Genomic DNA, 24,076 nt, shown 5'->3' with positions numbered 1-24,076 from the left:
TTCAACCGCAGTCCCTGGGTAAGTTATTAAAAACAGTTACAATACAGACAATCATTGAAAAAAATACACACACAGGGCAACATAGGACAAGCAAGACATAGCATACAGATAGAGCAACATAGAACAATTAGCAAAAAGACAAAATCCATAAAGGTACAAAGTGTTTCCACACCTTACAAGCCACAAACAACATGGAAAGCGACAATACATAGCTAGGGATTATGTTTACAAATCTGCATTGTAGTTAGTATCAAGTCGTACCATAGTAGTCGCTTCTGGGTGCGGGAGATCCAGTTTATAACGTGCTGTACAGAACCAATGTCCAGATTGAAGTACGTTTGTTTGGGGTGTTCCTGTTTATTAAATATAAAATCAAGTTATGAATGAGTCCAGGATGCGGGTGGTGGTTTATGGCAGCAGGATGGATGGATGTGTTGTGGAGTAAAGCCTGTAACATTAAAGCGGAAAAAACAGTGTGACGTCCCGTCAACCTAGCCTCATGTACAATGGTGCCTGTGTCCCTATATAGCCTTTGACCCACCACCAGCACCTATGGCCGAGCTGCATATAGGTCACCTGTGCCCAAACATGAATGAACCACCACAAACCACACGCAAATGAAACAAGCCCTCTTAATAACCCCATAGGAGAACAATAATGGTTCCTACATGCATACTTCTGCATAAGTCTGCACACATTAAAACCCATGCGTATGCTGTTTTGAGTTTGTATGATATGGCAACACTGTGTGACCGAAAGGCGAAAAGATGACAAATTACAGTTTACTTTGAGGAAGATAGCCAGTACCTCACAAGTGGTCGTAACACTGGCCCGATGTGTGGCAATGCGCTTCTTTGCCTGTCATCACCAGCTGCATCACAGGCACACATCACAGGCACTGTGCACTATCAATCTATAGTTCCAGTAATCTGTGTGTTACTCACCAAGATCTTAATCACTGACTGCGGCACTGTGCACTAGTGCTATGGACAATAGATCAGCCTATCTCAACCCTGGTCCTCAGGGACACCCTGCCCTGCATGTTATAGATGTGTTTTTCTTCCAGCACACCTGATTCAAATGAATGTGCCATTACCAGGCTTCTGCTGAGCATGATAATGAACAAATCATTTAAATCGGGTGCATTGGAGCAGGGAAACATCGAAAACATGCTGTGTGCAACATGTTGTTTAAGGTTCCTTGAAATTGTCTCAAAGAACAAGAAGGGAGTGAATATATAAATCTGTGCATTTTTTTAATTATTATCCTGGCTTTCATGAAATGTCACCATGGCTGTGCGCAGACTCACCACTTCCGTCACACAAAATATATATTTAGATATTATGCTTTCTGTCCAACCCCTCTTAAATAAAACCAGGCACTGACTTCAACATCGAGAGTCTTCCACTGCCTAGGAGTCCACACCACCATTGGGCCCTCCTGCATGAAGAGTCACCCAAAAACAATTACAAGCTCTTCCATGAGCCCGTCATCACCATCTTCAACCACACAGCCACCTTTAGCCACCAGTCCCACCTGCCCCTCACTACTCAGTATCTGGAGAGCCTGGTGGTTCTGACCTCTAACAACCACCTAGTGCCACTGGCCCAGAAGAATGAGCTTAGGAAAACTATAGCCCCAGTGGTGTATGTACAGTCTGATTGTGATCCACCTTCAGACCGGGATTCCTATGTTGTTGAGCTTATGAAGCACATCAAGGTGGATTCCTATGGACAGTGCCTTCATAACAAAGACCTACTGCCTCATCTGAGGGACTCTACAACCATGGAGGATAAGGGCTTCTACCAGATTCTGGCCCAGTACAAGTTCATCCTGGCCTTCGAGAATGCAATCTGTGATGACTACATCACAGAGAAATTATGGAGGCCTCTCAAGCTTGGTGTGGTTCCTGTGTACTATGGGGCTCCCAATGTGAGGAAATGGCTTCCAGATAATATGAGCGCAATTGTGGTGGACGTTGACAAACCCCCGGAGAAGCTGGCAGAGTATCTGAAAAGGTTAGATGAAAATGATGAGGAGTACTTGACTTACCTTGGATGGAAGCTGAAGCGTGATGTCTCCAACCCGGCCTTGATTAATGAGCTACAAGGACGCCAGTGGGGAGTGCAGGATCTCACTCAGGAAAACTACATAGACGTGTTTGAATGTATGGTGTGCAACAGGGTATGGGAAAATATCCACAGGTGTAAAAAGGTAATACTATGATTTTTTATATTTATTTATTTATATACTGTAATTATTGTTATGATTGAGTGATAATCTTTAAACAGTAAGTAACATTTCCAGAAATCCAATTAAGCCATTCAATGGGAATAGATCCACAAAAATGTGTTCCTTGAACAGGGCCTTCCACCGAAAGCTTGGCAAGGGGAAGAAAATCATCTGCAGTGTCCTCCTCCACAGAGATTTGACTTTTCCACAGCGTCTGGAAATAGGACGTCTATGCGAGGAATTTGGAAACCTAGCTATGAACAGTCAAAGAAAGAGGCAGGAGCTTTGCGTCGATTAACTGAGAGGAACAAGAATTTTACTGTGGCACAATATTGGAAGGAGGTGTTTAGTGATTAAACAATGACGATTAATGAGTAATGCATGTAAGGTGTTCATCACTGAAATCGCTGTATATGCTTTTTACACTTATTTCATTTGGTTTCACATTTCATAATTACACAAATATCACCATTAGAAATAATATTATATCAAAGTATTTATGAGGCGTATTATGGCCTACACGACAGCTCTTAACTAAGATTTGGGTGTGCTCAAGCTTTCGGCGAGAGCACAACCTTTGTTCTCTCTCATATATATTTGGTGGCCAAGCAGCAAAGCTTCGGAGCCACTTATGGTTTTTTACAATCGCTATGACAGTATTTTCGATACCCTTAACAAGTTTCCTAAATTCTTAACACAGTTAGCACAACATCCTTCTGTGTTGGCTGTACAATGAACACATTTATTGTTGCTTTGACAAAAAATGCATAGAGTACACACAGCACACATTTTAAATGCTCGAACTTCTTTTACACACAAGCTTAACCAAGACCAAAACAATCAATTTTTACTGCCCAATTGACCAATTATTTCACACTGTCAGCAAAACAGATAACATCATGTTCAAAACTTACATTATTGGCTAAAGTCAAAGTGAACAGCTTTTTAAATTGTGAATTGAAACAAATAAATCCCCTGTATTGTATTCCATTGCTACTGAGAAACAGCTGAAGTTATGCAAATACTGTAACTACTTCCCAGCTAGGAAACACTCAGGTGTTGAGATTATTTCAATCGCATGACCATATGGTATATGAAGAGGACCTCTTTGGGCTGATCTTGTGTGGAAAAAGAACAATATAGAGCAACACGAAGAAAGTAAGAATACAGTAATGCCACGTGAGACAATAGGTGGCACTACAGGCCACACCCCAATTTGCCCATTTTCAAAGTGATGCCATTTGCAGGCTATAAGTCCCCCAAAAATTGAAATTCATTACATATTTTTTTTCTCTTGAGGAACCAAAAAGCCCGAAGAACCTATAACAGCCGCCATATTGGATTTTTCTGTACAATAAAGATGAAGGAAACATGTTTTTCGCTATTCCTCCTAAATTTTTTGTCAAATTTTCTTCAAAATTGCCAGACAGGATCTCCAGACTGAGCCTCACAAAAGTAATCATAGGGATAAAAAAAAAAAAAAAAAAAAACCTTTGTCCGGTACAGCCAATCAAAATTGGCAACAAAACAGGAAGTTGGGTCATATCTCAGCAAATCTTTGAGAAATCAACACCAAACGTGGTATGTCACGAGGAAGACACTACAACATGTTACCATGTGCAAAGGCAACTTCATATCTCCAAAAATGATTGATCTAAAGCAAATCGTATTGTTTGCTAACGCTAAAATAATGCTTTACACATCCACCGGTCAAAAAGTGATACTCTGATTCAATCACAAGTTCATATGACTCTTGAGAATGTTTAGTACACAAATCTGAGAAAAAGTTGAATATAAGATGAAAATGTGAAAATTGAAAATGAAAATTATGGATATTCAGCAGCTTTGCCGCAACGGACCGTATGTGGCTTCGCTCGCATCTTTCTCCGCCGCCATTACGGAACTACAACACAAACTAGCGCACCATCAACGTCATCGTTCTCAGCTACTCCCTCTGTTCGCTGATTGGCCGGTTGAAAATCAACCTGAAAAATCGGACTTGCGTACCGAATGGGCAGACCTAGTACAGCAGCAAAATCAAAATTGAGCGGAAGTACGTAGGAGGGCAGAGCCAGGCTAGGGCTTTTTCCCCAAAATTCTCTCTCCCTCTGCTCCTCAGGGGTGCTTGGGGAGACGCACACAAAACATTTCAAGAGATTGTGGGCTGACCAAGCCCCCACCTTCAGTCCTTGGTGTAGTAGCCATTCTAGACTAGTAGCCATTTTGTGGCTAGTTTGGCCACAGCTAATTCTAGTGTTAAAAGAAACAGAAGGTCTTTTTCTTCAGAATTATAAAGTTGAATCAGCCAAACACAGCTTGGTCATTTTATCGTCTTCTTTGGCACAATTAAACTAAGGACTAGACTTTAAAGAAAGCATGACCAAAGCAATTTGGTGAGGGAGGGTTCCTCCATAGACAGTTGGGGACAGAACATTTCAGACGTGCTAATGGTTGTGGAAACTCTAAGTCAAAGTGTAGTAGTGCAGAGTAGAGGAACTGGGAAATGGGTGCTGATGTAGAAAGTCCCCAAAAACTGTGCAGAATGGGCAGAAAATATTGATATGTTTTAAAAGTTCAGGGGTGTAATTTGTTGGATAAGAAGCCCCAATTCCCCACTCCAGAGACAATTGATGACAGAGAGGTGCTGACATTAAGTGAAACATAGTCAGGGCTTAATTTGAGCTGGAACACGCCGGAACATGTTCCGGCACCTCCGACGTTGGATCCTGAACTTTTTTTATTGGATCTGGCACCTCCTGTGTCACCAAGAAATATGATTTGCCCAAAAGAAAAGAAAATAATTACTGTGAAGTGTTCAATGTGGTTATCTGTCTTGTTAGTCTTTATTCCCCATTGAAGTTCCACAAAAATCTTGTGTTTGCATTTTCGATTAGTTTTTAGGTGAATTTTCAGACTAAGACAGAGTGGAGGCACTTCAAGTGACACTTGCACTTGTTCTGGTTGAGTAAGCTAGCTGCCTTGGTTCTTTTGGCTGCTTGTAAAAATGATTGTTGCAGTGTATTTTTTTTAAACATTTCTCACCCATGCAGTTTGTGTTCTGAAATTAAAATTGACATTCCCCTGTTAACTGTAAACATTGGGGGTTGTGGCCTTGGCAAACACAACATTTTACCCGTGCTTCACTACTTTACAATTGGCTCTGGAACCAATCGTCACTCCTAATGCATACACCTCACATCCAATCAGGGGCAGAGTGGGGAGAGGTTTTATACATTGATCCAGCCTCTTAATTTTGCTCTCAAAGTGCTCTAGATTGATGCGTTTGACTTTAAAATTTGACAATTTTCTTCCGGGGGAGCATGCCCCCGAACCTCCCTACAGGGTCGGGAATACGCCGCATATGTCTAAGCGAAGCGGGCGGCGAGTCGGCTTCCAATTCATTTTCAATGAAACCGTGCATTGACTGTTTTATTGAAAATGAATTGGAAACCGCGCCCCGTTTCATTGAAAATTAATTGAAAACCGTGCCCAGTTTTATTGAAAATGAATTGGAAGCCGATGCGCCGCCCGCTCCGCTGTAGTGGACACGCAGCCTGACCTGTTTGCATGCCTACGTAGACAGTGCAATTTTTGAGGGGTTCCGTTACCTCCAACCCCCTTTTTGAGTCGCCAGATCCACCCCCCCCCTCTGTGCTCTGGGACCTCCCACTTTACAAATTAAGCACTGAACATAGTCATGCGTTAAGAGTAGACAAAAAAATAAAGACTAAATGTGTAAATGGATGTTAAAACTCAGTGCTCTGGTGCATGTCAGTTTAGGAAAAGGTAGCCTTTTAAACCTCTAGGTTTAATTCTCTCTTTTATACATTTATAGTTGGATTTTACATTTAATCATTTAGCAAGTTGTTTGACTCAACAACCATAACAAAGTACATATTTACATTTACATGTATGCATTTAGCAGACGCTTTTATCCAAAGCGACTTCTAAGAGAGAGCTTTACAAAAGAGCATAGGTCACTGATCATAACAACGAGGTAGTCCGAAACATTGCAAGCAGCCTAAACATGAAGCATCCATTGTGAAAAACTAAACAAGTGCCAAAGGAAGACCCATAAAAACATGCAGTTATACAAGTTACAAATTAAAACAACATGAACCACAAAAAGTGCAGGACTGTACCTGTAGAAGAACAATCTACAGTAAAATATTTCACAGCGAGTACAAGAGTTAACTTCGTTATAACTAACCTACAAGAGCAACAAGTCTCTCAATAAGAGTCATTGTGATCCGGGAGGAAACTAACATCAGGTCCAATCAAGCATTCCTAAGTGCCGTTGTACTCCCGGAACAAGTGCGTCTTGAGCCTTTTCTTGAAGGTGGGAGACAGTCAGTGTCCCTGATGGAGGTGGGGAGCTGGTTCCACCATTAGGGGGCCAGGCAGGAGAAGAGCTTGTGTTGGGACCGAGCGGTCTTGAGCGGTGGGACCATCAGGTGGTTGTCTGAAGAAGACCGTAGGTGACGGGTGGGGGTGTAACGCTGCAGGGGAGACTTGATGTAGTCGGGTGCAGTCCCGTTCACGTTGGACTAGAAGCTGGGTTGAGTGCTCAGACAGGTATCTCCTGATCTTCCGGATGTTGTAGAGGGTGAATCTACACGACCGGGAGACCGCAGCACTGTGGGCCGTGAGGGAACCCCAAGGTTCCTGGCAGAGGATGAAGGGGTCACCGTCGCAGATCCCAGGGTGATTGAGTGGTCGTGGGAGATGGAAGGTTTGGCCGGGATGATGAGAATTTCTGTTTTGGCGAGGTTCAGCTGGAGGTGGTGCTCAGTCATCCAAGCGGAGATGTCTTCGAGGCAGGCCTCAATCATAGCTGAGATCCCCGGATCGGTCGGGGGGAACGACAGGTACAGCTGCGTGTCGTCAGCGTAGCAGTGGTAGGAAAAGCCATGGGAGGTGATGATTGGTCCAAGTGAGGTGGTGTACAGAGAGAAGAGGAGGGGTCCAAGGACGGAGCCTTGTGGTACACCAGTGGAGAGCTGGCGAGGGTCTGATAGTTTGCCTCCCCAGGAAACCTGGTAGGATCTTCCCAATAGGTAGGATGAGATCCACTGGAGTGCAGTGCCAGTGATGCCCATCTCAGAAAGTTAAGAAGGGTGGAGAAGGTAGAAAACAATTTGTGGGGGTTTGAAGCAGAGTTAATTTTGTTCAGAAAGTAGAGGGTTTTAGCACCAGTTATGTGAGAAGAGAAAGATTTAAGGAGGGAGTGATACTTATCAAGGTCCAGACCGTCTTAGGACTTGCGCCATCTCCTCTCAGCTGCTCGAAGGGTGGACCGTTCTTCACGAATAACATCCATAAGCCATGGGCAGGAGGGAGAAGATCGTGCAGGCCTGGTCGACAGGGGACAGAGAGAGTCAAGTGATGCAGTTAAAGTTGTTAACAGGGTGTCGGTGGCAGTGTTAGTGGGGTGGGACGAGAACTCGTCAATGGGAGGGAGGGAGGATGTTACAATAGAGGAGAAATGGGATGGGGATAGGGAGTGGAGGTTGCGCCGGAAAGTTACAAGAGAGACAGAGAATTGGATAAAGTAGTGATCAGAAATGTGCAGTGGGGTTACAGAGGTTAAGTCTGTGATACAGTTACGTGTCAGGATGAGGTCTAGCTGTTTGCCTGCCTTGTGGGTCGCCGGCAGTGTTGTGCACGTTCATACCCCTCATGAACTCGTTCAAAGTTCAGTTCATACAAGTAAATATGAATCGTTCACGTTCATAGTTCACCATTTAAATTCTGAACGCGTTCATAGTTCAGTTCATTTCATAGTTTTAATGCGGAAATTGAAAATGAAAGACTTAACTTGTTTTTTAACACTTAGGTAGGGTGACCAGACGTTCTCTTTTACCCGGACATGTCCTATTTTCAAGACCTAAAAAATGCGTCCGGCAGGGATTCCAAAATCGTCCGGGATTTCGTCTCGTCGTATGTTTGTGTTTCTCTGGGTCTTTCACCATAGACATATACATGTTTTTCACAAACTAATTATTACGCCCTTACAAGTTTTGAAAAGTGTATCTCCCTTACGTTCCAAGGTGTCACTTGACTAGATAAAACTGTCATTGGTCGACCGCCTTCTCAGTGTTGCCAGATGCACGATCATTATCCTTCAAATATGATAATTTTGAGCCTTTGGTACGATACTTCGGCATTTCAAATCTGGCAACAATGAGCACCTTACCACCTCCACTGGTTGCATTTTTTACAACAGTACATGACATCTGCAGCCATGCCGAAACGTAAATGTGTCTTTATTTTTTTATTTTAATATGTGGCTTTATAAATAATTTATAATTTGTTATATTTATTGCTTTAATGTATGGACAAGCCACATTAAACAACCACTGAAAGCCACAGAAGCACTGGACTAAATGGCACAAAAAAGATTGTATTTTGCAATTTTGTTAAGGTATAAATACATGATCATATAGCCTATGTCATTTGTGTCATTTCATTTGTGACATTTATGCATTCACATGGTCATGGTGCATATGCGTGAGTTCTAAATATTTCCGATGCTCCGACCAGAGTGAGTTATTTTTCCAAAACGGAAGCTAGCCAGCTTTAGTTAGCTATCAGTTACCTAGCAACCTAGCGTTGCTTGTTTGGTCTACATGTGTGTGGAATGATTCATGGGTAACGTAGTGCGAAGTCGAGTTAGTTGGTTTAGGTTAGGCTGCATAGCGAACATTTTACGCACTGAGAGACTACATAGACTACATTTTGAGGCACTGAGAAACTACATGGTGCAAGCATTCGTTTTAGACAGCGTCTCTCCTTAGGAGAAGAAAAACATTCCGTAACGTTTTAGCTAGACCTCCGATAATATGAACGTGTTCACCGTTCAATTCATTATTTGTCATTAAGTTTCGTTCAGTTCATCGTTCTCATAAAAATGAACGTGTTCAATGATGCACAACACTGGTCGCCGGTGTGCTCAGCAGCGTCAGGTCGAAGGAGGTCAAGAGAGACAAGAAGTCGACAGCCTGCGTTCCTTGGAGGTGGATGTTGAAGTCCCCAAGGACTAGCAGGGGGGTTCCGTCATCAGGGAGGACACTGAGGAGCATGTCCAGCTCCTCCACAAAGTCGGCTAGCGGTCCTGGTGGGCGATAAAGAACAATTAAGCATGCTTTGAAAGGATCAGTTAGCATCACATAATGGTGTTCAAATGATTTGGCAGTAGCAGAGAGTGGGGTGGATGTGTATTTAATATGTGGGGAAAGAAGCAAACCTGTCCTACCACCCCGCCCGGTTGAGCGGGGTGAGTGAGTGAAGGAGTGGTTGGCGGAGAGAGCAGCTGGAGTTGCAGTGTTCTCTGGGCGGATCCACGGGGTAGACTCCCTGTCTTTGTTCGACTGAGTCTTCATGCATCGAGGCTGCCAGGCGATGCTGCCTCTGTAGTGCTAGCCGCCTTAAATATGCTAATGCACAGATACAACACCTCCAATTACTGTCAAACAAAAGAATACCCTGAGTACCCTGAAACCGAAAATGACTCACTGGCTAGCTACTCTTTGACCTGTTTAAACTGGTTATCTAACTGCTGACCCTGACTGCCTTAATTACTCGCAGTCAATGCGGCGGTCTCGAAGTAGCTAGTAAGAAATGAATCAATGACTATGTCAATGTCCATTTAGGAGCCTGATGGTGAAGTACAGTGAAATAAATTAGTGCAATGTTACTAATAGTGCAACCGGTAGCTGAAGTGACAGTGTGTCGAGTGACTAGTATGAAGTGAATCAATGTCCACATTAATGTCCAATCAGAAGCCGGATGGCCCTTGGATAGAAACTGTTGACCAGTCTGCGTATGCGCGACCGAATGCTGCGGTAACGCCTGCCAGAAGGCAACGGGGTAAAGCGACTGAAGTATTGGTGGTAACAGTCTCTTAGAATCCTGCCAGCTTTCCCTGTCTGTGCAGCTCTCATACCACACTGTGATGCAACCGGTCAGAATGCTCTCTATAGTGTATCTGTAAAAGTTGGTGAGGATGACTGAGTCCATGTCGAACTTCTTCAGTCTCCTCAGGAAGAAGAGGCGTTTACGGTCCGCTTTGACCACCTTGTGAACAGACCAGGTGAGATCATTGCTGATGTTTATCCCCAAGGAACTTGAAGCAGCTGACCTTCTCCACTTCGGATCCGTTAATGTGTAGGGGTGCATGATCTTCCTCTTGCCGCCTCCTATAGTCCACAATCATCTCTTTGGTCTTGCTGACGTTGAGAGAGTGGTTATTGTCCTGACACCATGATGAACTACTTTGCAACTACTTTGCAAATATGTGTGCCACCTGTATGGCCACTCATCTGCCAAAACCGTGAACGATGCAAGATACAAAGCATTCTGCATGGCATCGTCAGCTTTGCCAGAACTATCCATGCCCCCGACAAGTGACGCTAAGAGACTGTTACCACCCATCATTCAGTCTTTTTACCCTGTTGCCTTCTGGCAGGCAATACTGTAGTCGGTGAATCGAAAGGCCAGAGACGCTTGGTGTTTGTCCCTGGCTTGGGAACCACAATTCACTTTCGGTTAGATTCTCAGGGAGATAATTGACTCGTTAATATCTGACTCCAATTTTAAGACATGTGCACAAGTGCGTTACCTGTAACCTCGAGCGCTAAACAGTTAATGACATGAAACTCTGACGTAGGTAAAAATCGTCTGCTTGATCAGAGCACCGACCCTAAAGTATGCGTGTTCACTAAACACTCGTTTATCTCTACTATAATATGGATGTAACCATAGTAGACCTAGTAGGATATGTAATCGATCACTCAGAGGCTCCGGTAAATTCCTTTGGAGCGTGGAGATCCACTGTCAGTGACTCAGAGGCCTCAAGTTAAAACCTACTCCAAAAGTCTATGGTTATAATCAGTTAGCCGCATCAACCAGACTAGATCAAAGTTTTCACCGCCGTAGCTTGATAGATACGTTTTAAGGAGAACAAGTAACTTCAAAATGCACAATAATAGTTTATTATCTAAATAGTAAGATAATCAATACAATGATAATGAAATATCATCAAATACAAAACATACCTTCAGAGCAATGGTTTACAAAGGTATTCACAATGAAGACTAGGCGCCTGACGGACCGGAGCTGTATCGTAAACAGAACTCAAAGTGATTGGTAAAACTTCTTCCTATATACACCCAAACCTGACTAAAATGGGGACACCAGTCACATGACTGAAAAGTTGTCTAACGCATACAAATTCTAATTGGATCATTAATCAAGGCTGCAGTAGACCAAGTGGTGTCCTTGCAAGACAAGGGAATATGTTAAACACATGTTGGTCTGCTGCAGGCACAAACTTATTTACTTTTTTATGGGCGCATGTGAAGCCCTCTGTGACATGCTTGCGTGTAAAAAGGGCTATACAAATAAATTTGATTTGATTTGATTTGACAAACTCTGTAAACGCTGTACATGTACATGTTACAGTACTAAAATTATTACAAGCATGTAATACATACAATAAGAAACAAAAGCATATCAAACATGACATTAAAAGCTGTTTAGAACCTTATTTTCAAGAACACAACTTGTAATTATAATTTCAGAGTCTTCCTCTGTCCACCTTCCTCTTCAACTGTTGAGACCACCTCTCCAGAGGTGTGTCATTAAGGTGTGATTGTCATTTTAGCATTCATGCAAATCAACAACTGTCCCAGACGAGTGTCTGGGTGACCAGTGACAAAGGGGCTGCCAAAACAGCCCTACAATACCAGTGTTTCCCACACATAGACTAATGTGTGGCGGTGCGCCACAGAATCAACACCGACCGCCACACATTGCGTTTCGTAAAAACATTTTTTTTATCGCTATTTAGGTTAAACCACGCAGCGTATTCGTTCAGCTGCATTTCCTTTCCCCTGCTCTCCCTCCGTCTCTCTGTCACTCATGCGTCTTTCTCACATATGCACACAGTCACAACGTCAACACACGTTAGCAACAATGCATACATATGCCGTTCTAGTAAAACCGACAGCTATATCAGCTAGCCTTCAGCATTAGTGCCGTAGCCATAAGTCGAGGAAAGTTGAGGCTACTTTTCGCTAGGTACCTTACTCACGTTTACATTTAGTCATTTAGCAGACGCTCTTATCCAGAGCGACTTGCAGTACTCGAGGTTTCCCCTTCGGTCTTTTGGTGAGAAGTCTCAAGAGCTAGTTAGCTACTTACCCGGCGTCATGGAGCCGACCAGTTAAATAGTTGTTTAGCACTAGCGTTGCTACATGCATAATGCAGAAATTATATGTTAGTTGTTGTAAATATTGTTAAGGTGTGAATCCATTTTGGAGTAATATTTAACGTAACAAATTATTAACAAATTAACTGTGTAACGAATTGTTAACGAAGGAATTATTACGACCCCCCCCCCCCCCCCCCCCCGGTCTGACAACCCCCACCCCTCCCCGCCACAATTAGATTTCTAATCTGTGGGAAACACTGAATACCGTAGCATTTGGTCTCTCACATGCAGACTGGACAACAGTTTATTTCCAAGGGCCATCAGGCTTCTGAATGAACATTGATATGGACACTGATACACTTCTCACTTGTCACTTTACACACTGCCACTTTCAGCTACTGGTGGCACTATCAGCTATATTGCACTTTTGTACTTCACTTGTCTTAGGTTAGCTTAGGTTTATAAGGTTAGTATAGGTTATTATGTGTATTATGTATTTAGAGGTTTACTATACTGTATTGAATATTGTATATTATTATATATTAGGAGGTTTATTATATTTTTGCTTATCATAGATGTAATCTATGTTCTGTGTACTTATATGTTATGTCATGCCAGGTTGCTTTGCGTTGTCTTGTCCTAAGAATTTTTCAGTGATCAGTCTGACCTTGTGTTGTTCTGTGCATCTGACAATAAAATATTGACAAGAAAATCCTGCCCCTGAAAGTGTGTTGCAGGTAGTCCACTGTAGTTGCAAGCAAGGCAAATGTGAGTCTGGAAGATGTTCCTGTATGTCTGCAAGACTTTCTTGTATTGATTTGTCAGTGCCAAAATTGTGCAAATGTTACCCAGGAAACAGAGGAAAGGGCTACATGGGATGACAGCTCTGACTATAGCGATAGGGATGATACTGATGCTAATGGATGAGACTGATGATTAGGGATGATACTGATGAGGAAAGATGATACTGATGAGTAGGGATGATACTGATGAGTAAAGATGTTACCAGGGCCGGATTAAGACATTTTGAGGCCTGGGGCTAATTACCAGGATGAGGCCCCTATATCGCCCCAACGCACATCATGACACGCACACCAACCCACGCCAGGTGCACTGACACATCAGTGCTGCAAAGTCCACAGAGCCACTCTATAAATATGATCAGTTTAAACATGTGACTCACCATCATCACATCAGTGATATTAAAAGCTCAGTTTTCTGCTCTTTCTCAATGCAAACTCATCAATGAGCTCTTCAAAGTAGAGAACAAGTTGAAAGAAAAGAAAAAAGTTGGTGCAGTATGTCATGCTCTATTGAGTAGGGATGCACCGAATGCAGGATTCGGATTCGGTCGAATATTGGGCTTTTGGACGGGATTCGGTTTCGGCCGAACCTTACATTTTTCCCCACCGAACCCAAACCCTACGCTTGCACTACGCCGGTTACGCTGATCGAAATAATGACGCCGCCGTTGAATTCAGGAATGTGTTTACGTAGCTAGGTGGTCCGTTCAAGGTAGTATGCTGAGAGAAAGTGAAAATGGAACTCAAAAGCAGAAAAAGTGTTGTGTGCAGTGGAGATTTCTTTAAGATTGCAATGGAAGCTCGATCAGCTTCCTCTAAAATAAAAAAAAACTGATTTACATTTGGTGCTTAACCCGAACCTAAAAGCCTACCTAGTCACGGTTTTGATGTGAGGTGAAATTGGAACTTCACATCAAAACCTTGACTGAATTTTTACATCAATTTCAGTGCAAAATTTGTTTTTTTTAGCTTTATGTAGCCTAGCCTAATATGAACATTACGTTAGAGCACAGGTGTCAAACTCAAGGCCCGCGGGCCAAATGTGGCCCGCCACGTCATTTTATGTGGCCAGCGGAAGCTTTATGGGCTATTCAGTGTTTCCCACAGATTAGAAATCTAATTGTGGCGGGGAGGGGTGGGGGTTGTCAGGGGGGGGGGGGGGGGGGGGGGGGGGGGGGGGGGGGGGGGGTCGTAATAATTCCTTCGTTAACAATTCGTTACACAGTTAATTTGTTAATAATTTGTTACATTAAATATTAATCCAAAATGATTCACACCTTCACAAAATTTACAACAACTAACATATCATTTCTGCATTATGCATGTAGCAACGCTAGTGCTAAACAACTATTTAACTGGTCGGCTCCATGACGCCGGGTAAGTAGCTAGCTCTTGAGACTTCTCACCAAAAGACCGAAGGGGAAACTTCGAGTACTGCAAGTCGCTCTGGATAAGAGCGTCTGCTAAATGACTAAATGTAAATGTGAGTAAGGTACCTAGCGAAAAGTAGCCTCAACTTTCCTCGACTTATAGCTACGGCACTAATACTGAAGGCTAGCTGATATAGCTGTCGGTCTTACTAGAACGGCATATGTATGCATTGTTGCTAACGTGTGTTGACGTTGTGACTGTGTGCATATGTGAGAAAGACGCATGAGTGACAGAGAGACGGAGGGAGAGCAGGGGAACGGAAATGCAGCTGAACGAATACGCTGCGTGTTTGAACCTAAATAGCGATAAAAAAATGTTTTTTTTACGAAACGCAATATGTGGCGGCCGGTGTTGATTCTGTGGCGCACCGCCACACATTAGTCTATGTGTGGGAATCACTGCTATTGACATAAGTCTATGTGACAGGTGGGAGGGGGATAAACCAGGGAGCCATTTGGTTCACCTGGTTCTGTCACATGACCACCGTAATTTCAATTAAATGCAGGTAGATGGCATACCACAGTTAGTGTTGTCTTCAATCAGAGCTGGCCGGCGGTGATCAATTGGAAGCGGGTAAGGACAAGCGTCACCACGTAACCCATGTTTACTAATGTTTGTGTTTTAATTGAGATTTTAAGACGGTAAATGTGAGGTGAATTAAACAGAGTAAATTGTGGGAGTAAATGAGAAATGTTTATACTGCTTTGTATTGATTATGCATTTATTGTCGTTGTAGTGTCCTGTGCTAGAAACGCATGGTTCCCATCTGCAATCTGACCTCAGCACAGACGTAAAGGTATTAATTGACCAGTGTAATGTTATGTAAAATCAGTACGTTTTGATACACAAGTGGCTAATATAATGTCTGCTACTGTCAGGGATCATCAGTAGCCACTGTTTTTCCCACCGTAGAATTTCACTAAAAACCAACTATTTAAAACATTCGCTGTTCCCCAGCCTAATAGCCTATTACAGGACAGCAGTTCAGGGCTTGCAGTTTGCCGTTGAGTGCCTTTGTTGTGTGAAACCACCTCCAAGTTTTGTGTGTCATTTATTTTGTTTGACGGGCGTTATTCTGTCATTTTGTTTCTTTGCAGTGAGAGTGCCCCCCTTTTTTGGATTGATTTAATAATATTAGTTTGATTTGACTTTTTGTAACAGGCAACGTAATAAGATCGCAGCCTTGGTGCAGCTTGTTGTGCTAGTGGATCGAGGGAACACCAACTGTACCGTAAATAAGGTGCATTATTTTTGTACGCCGCCTCCTCCCCTATTCATTTAATTGAACACACCTTCGTGAGAACTAGCCTACTGTTCTAGCTTACCGCTGGTTCTTAGTGAAGAGCCAGTAGGGTGTAGGTTACATCTACGCTGCTTTACAGCGTGCATTGACCATAAACGACATCTCTCACCATGCATTTCGATTGTGTTACGGCAAAGTGACGACATCCCGCCTCTAGAAAGCAGTGTATGCACATCAGTGTTAAACGCAAAGTTTAACTGGGTGAAGGCGAGCATGGTTTGAATGATAGCACTCCAATGCAGCCGGTTCTGCGAACGTACCCCATGAGCATTTTCAGCTAAGGTCCTCGGGCATTCAACCCAAGTTGGTATCGCTCTCGAACTTGGTTAGAGTACTCAGCCAAGCTAGCATGTTTCTGCTTCCCTTGTCGACAATTTGGAGCCAGAAATGATGAAGAAATCACCTTCATTGGACAAGGTTTTACCAATTGGAAAACGGCAATGTTTATTTTACATAAAGCTCAAAAAGCTATTCTGCGTTCAAATTAACGGCAAAAAAAGTTTTGCTCTTGCGCTATGCGCGCTTGCATTTTGTCACCAAACACTGAGAAAAATATGTAAATTTATCCTCCAAGAAAAACAGCAGATTGTCCAAGAATTAAATGGCGGACTTCAATTGCAGCATAATAGGCCCTATGTTAACAAAAGCTACAACAAAAACACCATGTTTTTACATCGTTACTGACGTTACATCGTAGTTACAACTGGCCCTTTGACGGCAACCATAATGCTGATGTGGCCCTCGGTGAAAATGAGTTTGACACCCCTGCGTTAGAGTCATATTCTTAGCTATATTTTCCGGAAATTACAACCCAAATGTTTACCTGAAAGTTTCAGGGCTTTTGAGAAAACATATTGTTCCCATCCTTGCATGAACCTAGATTTATGAAGTGACAGATCTTTATTTTTTACCTGGCTTTTTCAGTTCCTCCTGGCATCTTTTTCCCTTCCATTTTATTCTTCTCTGGACGCTCAGCGTCTCTGGGAGTGAATGGAGGAGTGGGCTGGCCTGGACGCTGGGCTTCTGCTTGATGATTGGAGGGTGTGTCGAAAGACTGCATCTCCTTTTGATTGACTACGATTTTGTACTTTAAAAAGTTGCCGAAGCTATTCGAGTTTAGTCCCATCGCGGATTTTGGCCACACTCTCTACTTTCCTTGACCGGACATTTTCGCACATTATTTTAGTTTTCACTTTGATGATGCATCGGATGATGCTGACGAGTAGGGATAATACTGATGAGTAAAGATGCACTGTGTTGTATTTTAGGTTGTTTTTGAGCTGTAATTAATCTATTGTACAATTGTCAAATGTTTGGCATTATTCAGAATTAAGTGACGGGGTAGTATTTGGAGTCATTGCAGCCAACATGGGCCAGTGTGCTTCTTTTTATCTTTCTGTGATTACACTGTGCCTACTGAACATTTTGATGTATAAAACATTACAGTTTTGTCACGACGTGAGGTGGGGTTGGACCCAAATGCAGGGGAGTACCGAAGCATAGCGAGGAACACAGGTTTAATTCTCAAAACGGGAAACAGACAGGGTACACGCAGTGACAAAGGGTAATGCTAAGACAAAGACTGGACACAAAGCAGGAACCTAAATACACAGAAACAAACAAGACACAGGTGAACACAATGACACTAACGACTACTGAACGAGACAGGTGACGACAATGACAGGGAAACACTAGGGCAGGGCAAAACCAAAAACAATAGGGGGGCACGGCTGTGGCCGTGACAGTACCCCCCTCTCAAGGGACGTCAACCGACGACCCACAAGGCAGGGCAGGGGGTCAGGGCAGGTCCGGGAGGCGGCCCGGAGGCAGGGCAGAGGGTCGGGGCAGGTCCGGGGGGCGGCCCGGAGGCAGGGCAGAGGGTAGAGGCAGGTCCGGGGGGCGGCCCGGACGCCGGAGCACGGGCACGGGGGCACCTGGGAGCGTGGACGAGGAGGCGCCTGGGAGCGCGGGCACCGGGGCGCATGAGGAGCGCGGACGCCGGGGCGCATGGGAGCGCGGACGCCGGGGCGCATGGGAGCGCGGACGCCGGGGCGCATGGGAGCGCGGACGCCGGGGCGCATGGGAGCGCGGGCACCGCGGCAGGCAGCAGCCAGAAGTCCTCGGGCGGAGGAGGAGGCCAGAAGTCCTCGGGCGGAGGAGGCGGCGACCAGGAGTCCTCGGGCGGAGGAGGAGGCGGCCAGGAGTCCTCGGGCGGAGGAGGGGGCGGCCAGGAGTCCTCGGGCGGAGGAGGAGGCGGCCAGGAGTCCTCGGGCGGAGGAGGAGGCGGCCAGGAGTCCTCGGGCGGAGGAGGAGGCGGCCAGGAGTCCTCGGGCGGAGGAGGAGGCGGCCAGGAGTCCTCGGGCGGAGGAGGAGGCGGCCAGGAGTCCTCGGATGGCCTGGCACTGGGCGGCACAACCTCAGGGCGAGGCAGGAGCTCAGGGCAGGAACGAGGCTGGGGCACAGGGCAGGAACGAGGCTGGGGCACAGGGCAGGAATGAGGCTGGGGCACAGGGCAGGAACGAGGCTGGGGCACCGGGCAGGAACGAGGCTGGGGCACCGGGCAGGAACGAGGCTGGGGTACAGGGTAGGAACGAGGCTGGGGCACCGGGCAGGAACGAGGCTGGGGTACAGGGCAGGAACGAGGCTGGGGTACTGGGCAGGAACGAGGCTGGGGTACTGGGCAGGAACGAGGCTGGGGTACTGGGCAGGAACGAGGCTGGGCTACAGGACAGGAACGAGGCTGGGCTACAGGACAGGAACGAGGCTGGGGCACAGGGCAGGAACGAGGCTGGGGCACAGGGAAGGAACGAGGCTGGGGCACAGGGAAGGAACGGGGCAGGGGTACAGGGCAGGAACGGGGCTGGGTTCTGGCGGCAGGCGGCCGACTCTCCCTGGCAGGAACAGCCTTGGTGGTCTGGGTGCTGGGCGGCGCAACCTTCTTCGTCCGGGCGCAGGGCGGCACAACCTCAGGATGAGGCAGGGGCACAGGGCAGGATCGAGGCAGGGGCCCAGGGCAGGACCGAGGCTGGAGTCGGGGTTCCGGCTGGAACCAGGACTTGGGGTGGGCCTTGATCTGCAGGCTTCGGGGTCCACCAAAGGCCAGGCGGGTCCCTAGGAAAGGGTTGGGTGAACTCTCTGCTGGGTCCCATCTTGGTCTTAGCATTCTGTCACGACGTGAGGTGGGGTTGGACCCAAATGCAGGGGAGTACCGAAGCATAGCGAGGAACACAGGTTTAATTCTCACAACGGGAAACAGACAGGGTACACGCAGTGACAAAGGGTAATGCTAAGACAAAGACTGGCCACAAAGCAGGAACCTAAATACACAGAAACAAACAAGACACAGGTGAACACAATGACACTAACGACAACTGAACGAGACAGGTGACGACAATGACAGGGAAACACTAGGGCAGGGCAAAACCAAAAACAATAGGGGGGCACGGCTGTGGCCGTGACAAGTTTTGCTAAATTTACTATGTGTATGTTTAATTTTGCTTGGTGCCAATCCATAAAGTATAAGCATATTTTAAAAAATGTACCATATTTCATGGTCTACATTCACACTTGAGTATACTAATGTTCAAGTCTTTTATTTGTCAGGTACACAGAACAACACAAGGTTAGACTGGGCACTGAAATTCTTAAGACAAGACAACGCAAGCACCTGGCATAACATAACATATAAGTACACAGAACATAATTTACATCTATGCTGAGCTTAAATAAGTGAAACTTCCTAAATATACAGATAGCAATAAATAATCGACTATACTAACCCTAATACTAAAACGTCCTAAATTACAGATAAAAATAAATAGTACACTATACTAACCCTAAATGCACATAAAACCTGTTTCAACCCTATAACCGGGGATGGATTAACCAACGGGCCTACCGGGCCCAGGCCCAGGGGCCCATGAGCTCAGGGGGCCCATAACCCAGAGCCTCGGCGTACCGTTGCTGTTATTAACTTGATGTACTAGGGTATTGATATGATGATATGCGCCGTAGCCGGTATATGCTAGGCTTAAGTCATTAATGTCTTTAACAGGGCCCCAAAAGTCTTACAGATTAAAATTAAAAATAGCCTAAACATTCACTTTGAAGTGAATGTTTGGTGGCCAAAAAAGAAAGAAACCTTCATGATACCTTTCAAGTGAGTGTTTATCCCCTCAGTTTATCTATAGGACTTTAGATAGCAAGTGCAAAACAATAGTATTTGAGCTGTGTCTAAGCACCCCCAACACACTATTTATTGAAGATATACATTTACATTTACATTTATTCATTTAGCAGACGCTTTTGTCCAAAGCGACTTCCAAGAGAGAGCTTCACAAAGTGCATAGGTCACTGATAATAACAACAAGATAGCCCCACAGCATTGCGGGTAGTCAAAGACAAGAAGTACATATTGTGAACAACCAAAAAATAGTGCTAAAGGGAAGAGACCATAAGAGCATGTAGTTAAACAAGTTAAAATTACACAACATTGATCTCTAAGTGCAGGTGTACCTGTAGGAAAGCAATAAAAATAGGATTAACTAAAAAAGAAGAATACAACAGTTTAAATCAGCTACCACTAACCAACAAGAGCAACAGTCTAAGCAAGAGTCATTGTGAACCTTGAGGAAACTAGCGTTGGATTCAGCAAACCATTCCTAAGTACCTTTGTACTCCCGGAACAAGTGCGTCTTGAGCCTTCTCTTGAAGGTGGAGAGACAGTCCGTGTCTCTGATGGAGGTGGGGAGTTGATTCCACCACTGGGGTGCCAGGCAGGAGAAGAGCTTGTGCTGGGACCGGGCGGTCTTGAGAGGTGGGACCACCAGGCGGTTGTCTGAAGAAGACCGTAGGTGGCGGGTGGGGGTGTAAGGCTGCAGGAGAGACTTGATGTAGTCGGGCGCAGTTCCATTCACTGCTCGGAAGGTCAGTACCAGGGTCTTGAATCTGATGCGGGCCGTTATGGGTAGCCAGTGGAGGGAGATGAGGAGCGGGGTAACGTGGGAGCGTCTGGGTAGATTGTAGACCAGACGGGCCGCTGCGTTCTGAATTCTCTGAAGAGGGCGGGTTGCGCATGATGGGAGACCGGCGAGCAGCGAGTTGCAGTAGTCCAACTTGGAGAGGACAAGTGCTTGGACAAGCAGCTGGGTGGAGTGCTCAGACAGGTATCTCCTGATCTTCCGGATGTTGTAGAGGGTGAATCTACACGACCGGGAGACCGCAGCAATGTGGGCCGTGAGGGAGAGCTCGTCATCCATGGTCACCCCAAGGTTCCTGGCAGAGGATGAGGGGGTCACCGTCGCAGATCCCAGGGTGATTGAGAAGTCATGGGAGATGGAGGGTTTGGCCGGGATGATGAGAAGTTCTGTTTTGGCAAGGTTCAGCTGGAGATGGTGCTCAGTCATCCAGGCGGAGATGTCTGCGAGGCAGGCCTCAATCCTAGCCGAGATCCCCGGATCGGTCGGAGGGAATGACAGGTACAGCTGCGTGTCGTCAGCGTAGCAGTGGTAGGAGAAGCCATGGGAGGTGATGATTGGTCCAAGTGAGGTGGTGTACAGAGAGAAGAGGAGGGGACCAAGGACGGAGCCCTGTGGGACACCAGTGGAGAGCTGGCGAGGGCCTGACAGTTTGCCTCCCCAGGAGACCTGGTAGGATCTTCCCGACAGGTACGATGAGATCCACTGGAGTGCAGTGCCAGTGATGCCCATCTCAGAAAGTGTGGAGAGCAGGATCTGGTGGTTAACCGTATCAAACGCCGCAGAAAGGTCCAGCAGAATGATGACGGATGACCTGGAAGCCGCTCTGGCAGACTGGAGGGCAGTGGTGACTGAAAGGAGGGCAGTCTCTGTGGAGTGGCCGGTCTTGAAGCCCGATTGGTTGGGGTCGAGCAGTTTGTTCTGAGAAAGGAAGTTAGACAGTTGGTTAGATACAGCACGTTCAATTGTTTTAGAAAAGAAGGGCAACAATGATACCGGTCTGTAGTTCTGGAGGACGGCAGGGTTAAGGGAGGGTTTTTTGAGTAAAGGGGTAACTCTGGCCTGTTTGAAGGCAGAGGGGAAGGTGCCAGAGGTAAGAGAGGAGTTTAGAACATGGAGCAGAAAAGTTATGATAGAGGGGGAGATGGTTTGAAAGAGAGGGGAGGGGACAGGATCAAGGGGACAGGAGGTGGGGCGATGAGAGAGAATGAGGTCAGAGAGCTCTGCCTCGGACAGGGGAGAGAAGGAGTTTAGACATTTAGTTGGGTCAGAAATGGAGGGTGAGGGGGTAGGAAGGGTGGGTTTAGGGAACCGACTGCTAATGTCGGCGACTTTTTTCTCAAAGAAAGAGGAGAAGTCGTCTGCTGTCAGGGTGGAGGGAGGGGGTGGGGGAGGTGGGTTAAGAAGGGTGGAGAAGGTAGAGAAAAGTTTAATTAATATAATATTGTTAAGCCTATGATGGTAATTTTTCAAGAAAGAGAGAGGGTTGTGTGGGCTACAAATGTACACTCTAGTCTATGGTTACAACTATCAAATATTTTTGTAATATAAACGTTGTTTATTTTGTTGATTACTCGAGTACTTTTGCGTTTTTAAACAACAATATCAATATTATTCCTGAAAAAAAAAAAAATATTGTTTTGCCAAGAGAAATGTTTGGGGTTTTTTTGCGGTGAGGGGGGGCCCTTGACACATCCAGGCCCAGGGGCCCATGGTTTCTTAATCCGTCCATGCCTATAACCTATTCTAACCTAAGTGGAGTACAGTACAAATGCACCAATACCTGTCTCAAATGTTTAGGTCCATGTATAAATGACAGTTTGAGAACTATTTTGTGTTGCTAAAATGAATAAAAATAAAGTTACAAGCAAAACCAGCAGCATAAGAATTTCGTTTCTTTAAATGTACAATCATATACATTTATGGATTGTGACAAAAAACTGCAGGATATTTTGCGGATAACTTTTAACATAAAGTCCATAAGGGTGTTGTCTATGCAAAAATCAATTTAAAAAGTAGTGCCCAGGGGCCAGGTTTTCAAAAGTAATCTGATCGTATTACGGCTATCGGATTGGATCAAATCTTGAAAATGGGTATTTCAAAAGAAAAAAAGGATTCAGAAATTGGATTGGATCACGTAATCTAATCTTGTTGTTGATCCAGATCAAACCTTGAGTTTGGGTTTTTCAAAACTTTTTGGTAGGATCGGGATAATTTTGATCCCAAAAATCAGGATTAAATTGATCCCAGCAGGAGGGTGGATTCATGGAGGATATCAGGTAACTAAACTTGGTTAGTTAAATAATACAACAATTATATCATGCATTTTACAGTATTTATATTTATTTATCAATTTCACTTGAATTGTTCAACAGGAAGTACATAAAGTAGGTAGGCTATGTAGGCTAGCATCCTTTCAGTACAGCAAATTATAAATATTTCGGCCCATAAAATAATCCCCCAAACAGCTGTCAATATTGAACTCAAATAATAAATTCTGCCTTTGTTTATCAAACATTAACCACACTGACACAATCATCAGTCATGGACTTATCAAAAATAGTGTCTCCAATGGGCTCAGGGACGTCATCACAGAGGGACTTTGCACCTGGTCGCGATGTTGAGTAATACAATGCAAGCAAGTATTATGTTGCATGCTTTCTGTGGTTCCACTCTCAAGTAGTTAAGGCATGCAAAGCGCCTCTTCAGAACGCTCAATGGTGCATCTTGTTTTGCAATGAGCAGTGTTGAAGCGTGCCTGCTCAGGTGTGTGTGCAGCCAGAAAAGGGGTCATCAGCCCCCAATATGATACCATTTGGTCGGTTGGTTTGGAGCTCTCTATACAGAGCGCTCTCCCTCAGGATGCGCGCATCATGGACAGACCCAGGCCACTTCACAATGCAGTTTGTGATGAAGAGCTCAGCGTTGCCCACAAGTTGAACATTGATGCTGTGTCTCCCCTTTCGGTTTACAAACTCCCACTCATTCTCATGAGGTGCTTGTATGTGCACATGGGTGCAGTTGATTGCTCCAAAAATATTGTGCATATTCCCCAAAAGAAAAAAAATTCTGCTTGGCCTGGATGATCTGGTAGAAGGCCCATGAGGGTAAATCTCTG

The 24,076-nt window shown here is 45.1% G+C and overlaps 1 protein-coding gene across 3 annotated transcripts in view; it reads left to right on the top strand.

Annotated features, from left to right (window-relative positions):
* fut10 (fucosyltransferase 10) overlaps nt 1-24,076 on the top strand; it is a 46,969-nt gene that overhangs the window by 17,754 nt on the left and 5,139 nt on the right. For 2 of the 3 annotated variants that reach the window (XR_006955806.1, XR_006955807.1), the window contains exon 3: nt 1,379-2,214. Coding sequence is in view for 1 of the 3 variants with exons in the window: in XM_047017242.1 (XP_046873198.1) it covers nt 1,379-2,214; nt 2,365-2,589 (1,061 nt within the window). In the remaining 2 variants the exon portion in view is untranslated. Of the gene's footprint in view, nt 1-1,378; nt 2,215-2,364; nt 3,608-24,076 lie in introns of those variants that run through there. The other variant, XM_047017242.1, reaches the window with a different exon arrangement.

Source organism: Hypomesus transpacificus, unplaced genomic scaffold (assembly GCF_021917145.1).
Source record: "Hypomesus transpacificus isolate Combined female unplaced genomic scaffold, fHypTra1 scaffold_51, whole genome shotgun sequence".
Taxonomy (NCBI): Eukaryota; Metazoa; Chordata; class Actinopteri; order Osmeriformes; family Osmeridae; genus Hypomesus; species Hypomesus transpacificus.
The sequence above is the reverse complement of the archived record's forward strand: the minus strand, read 5'-3'. Positions and strand labels throughout refer to the sequence as shown.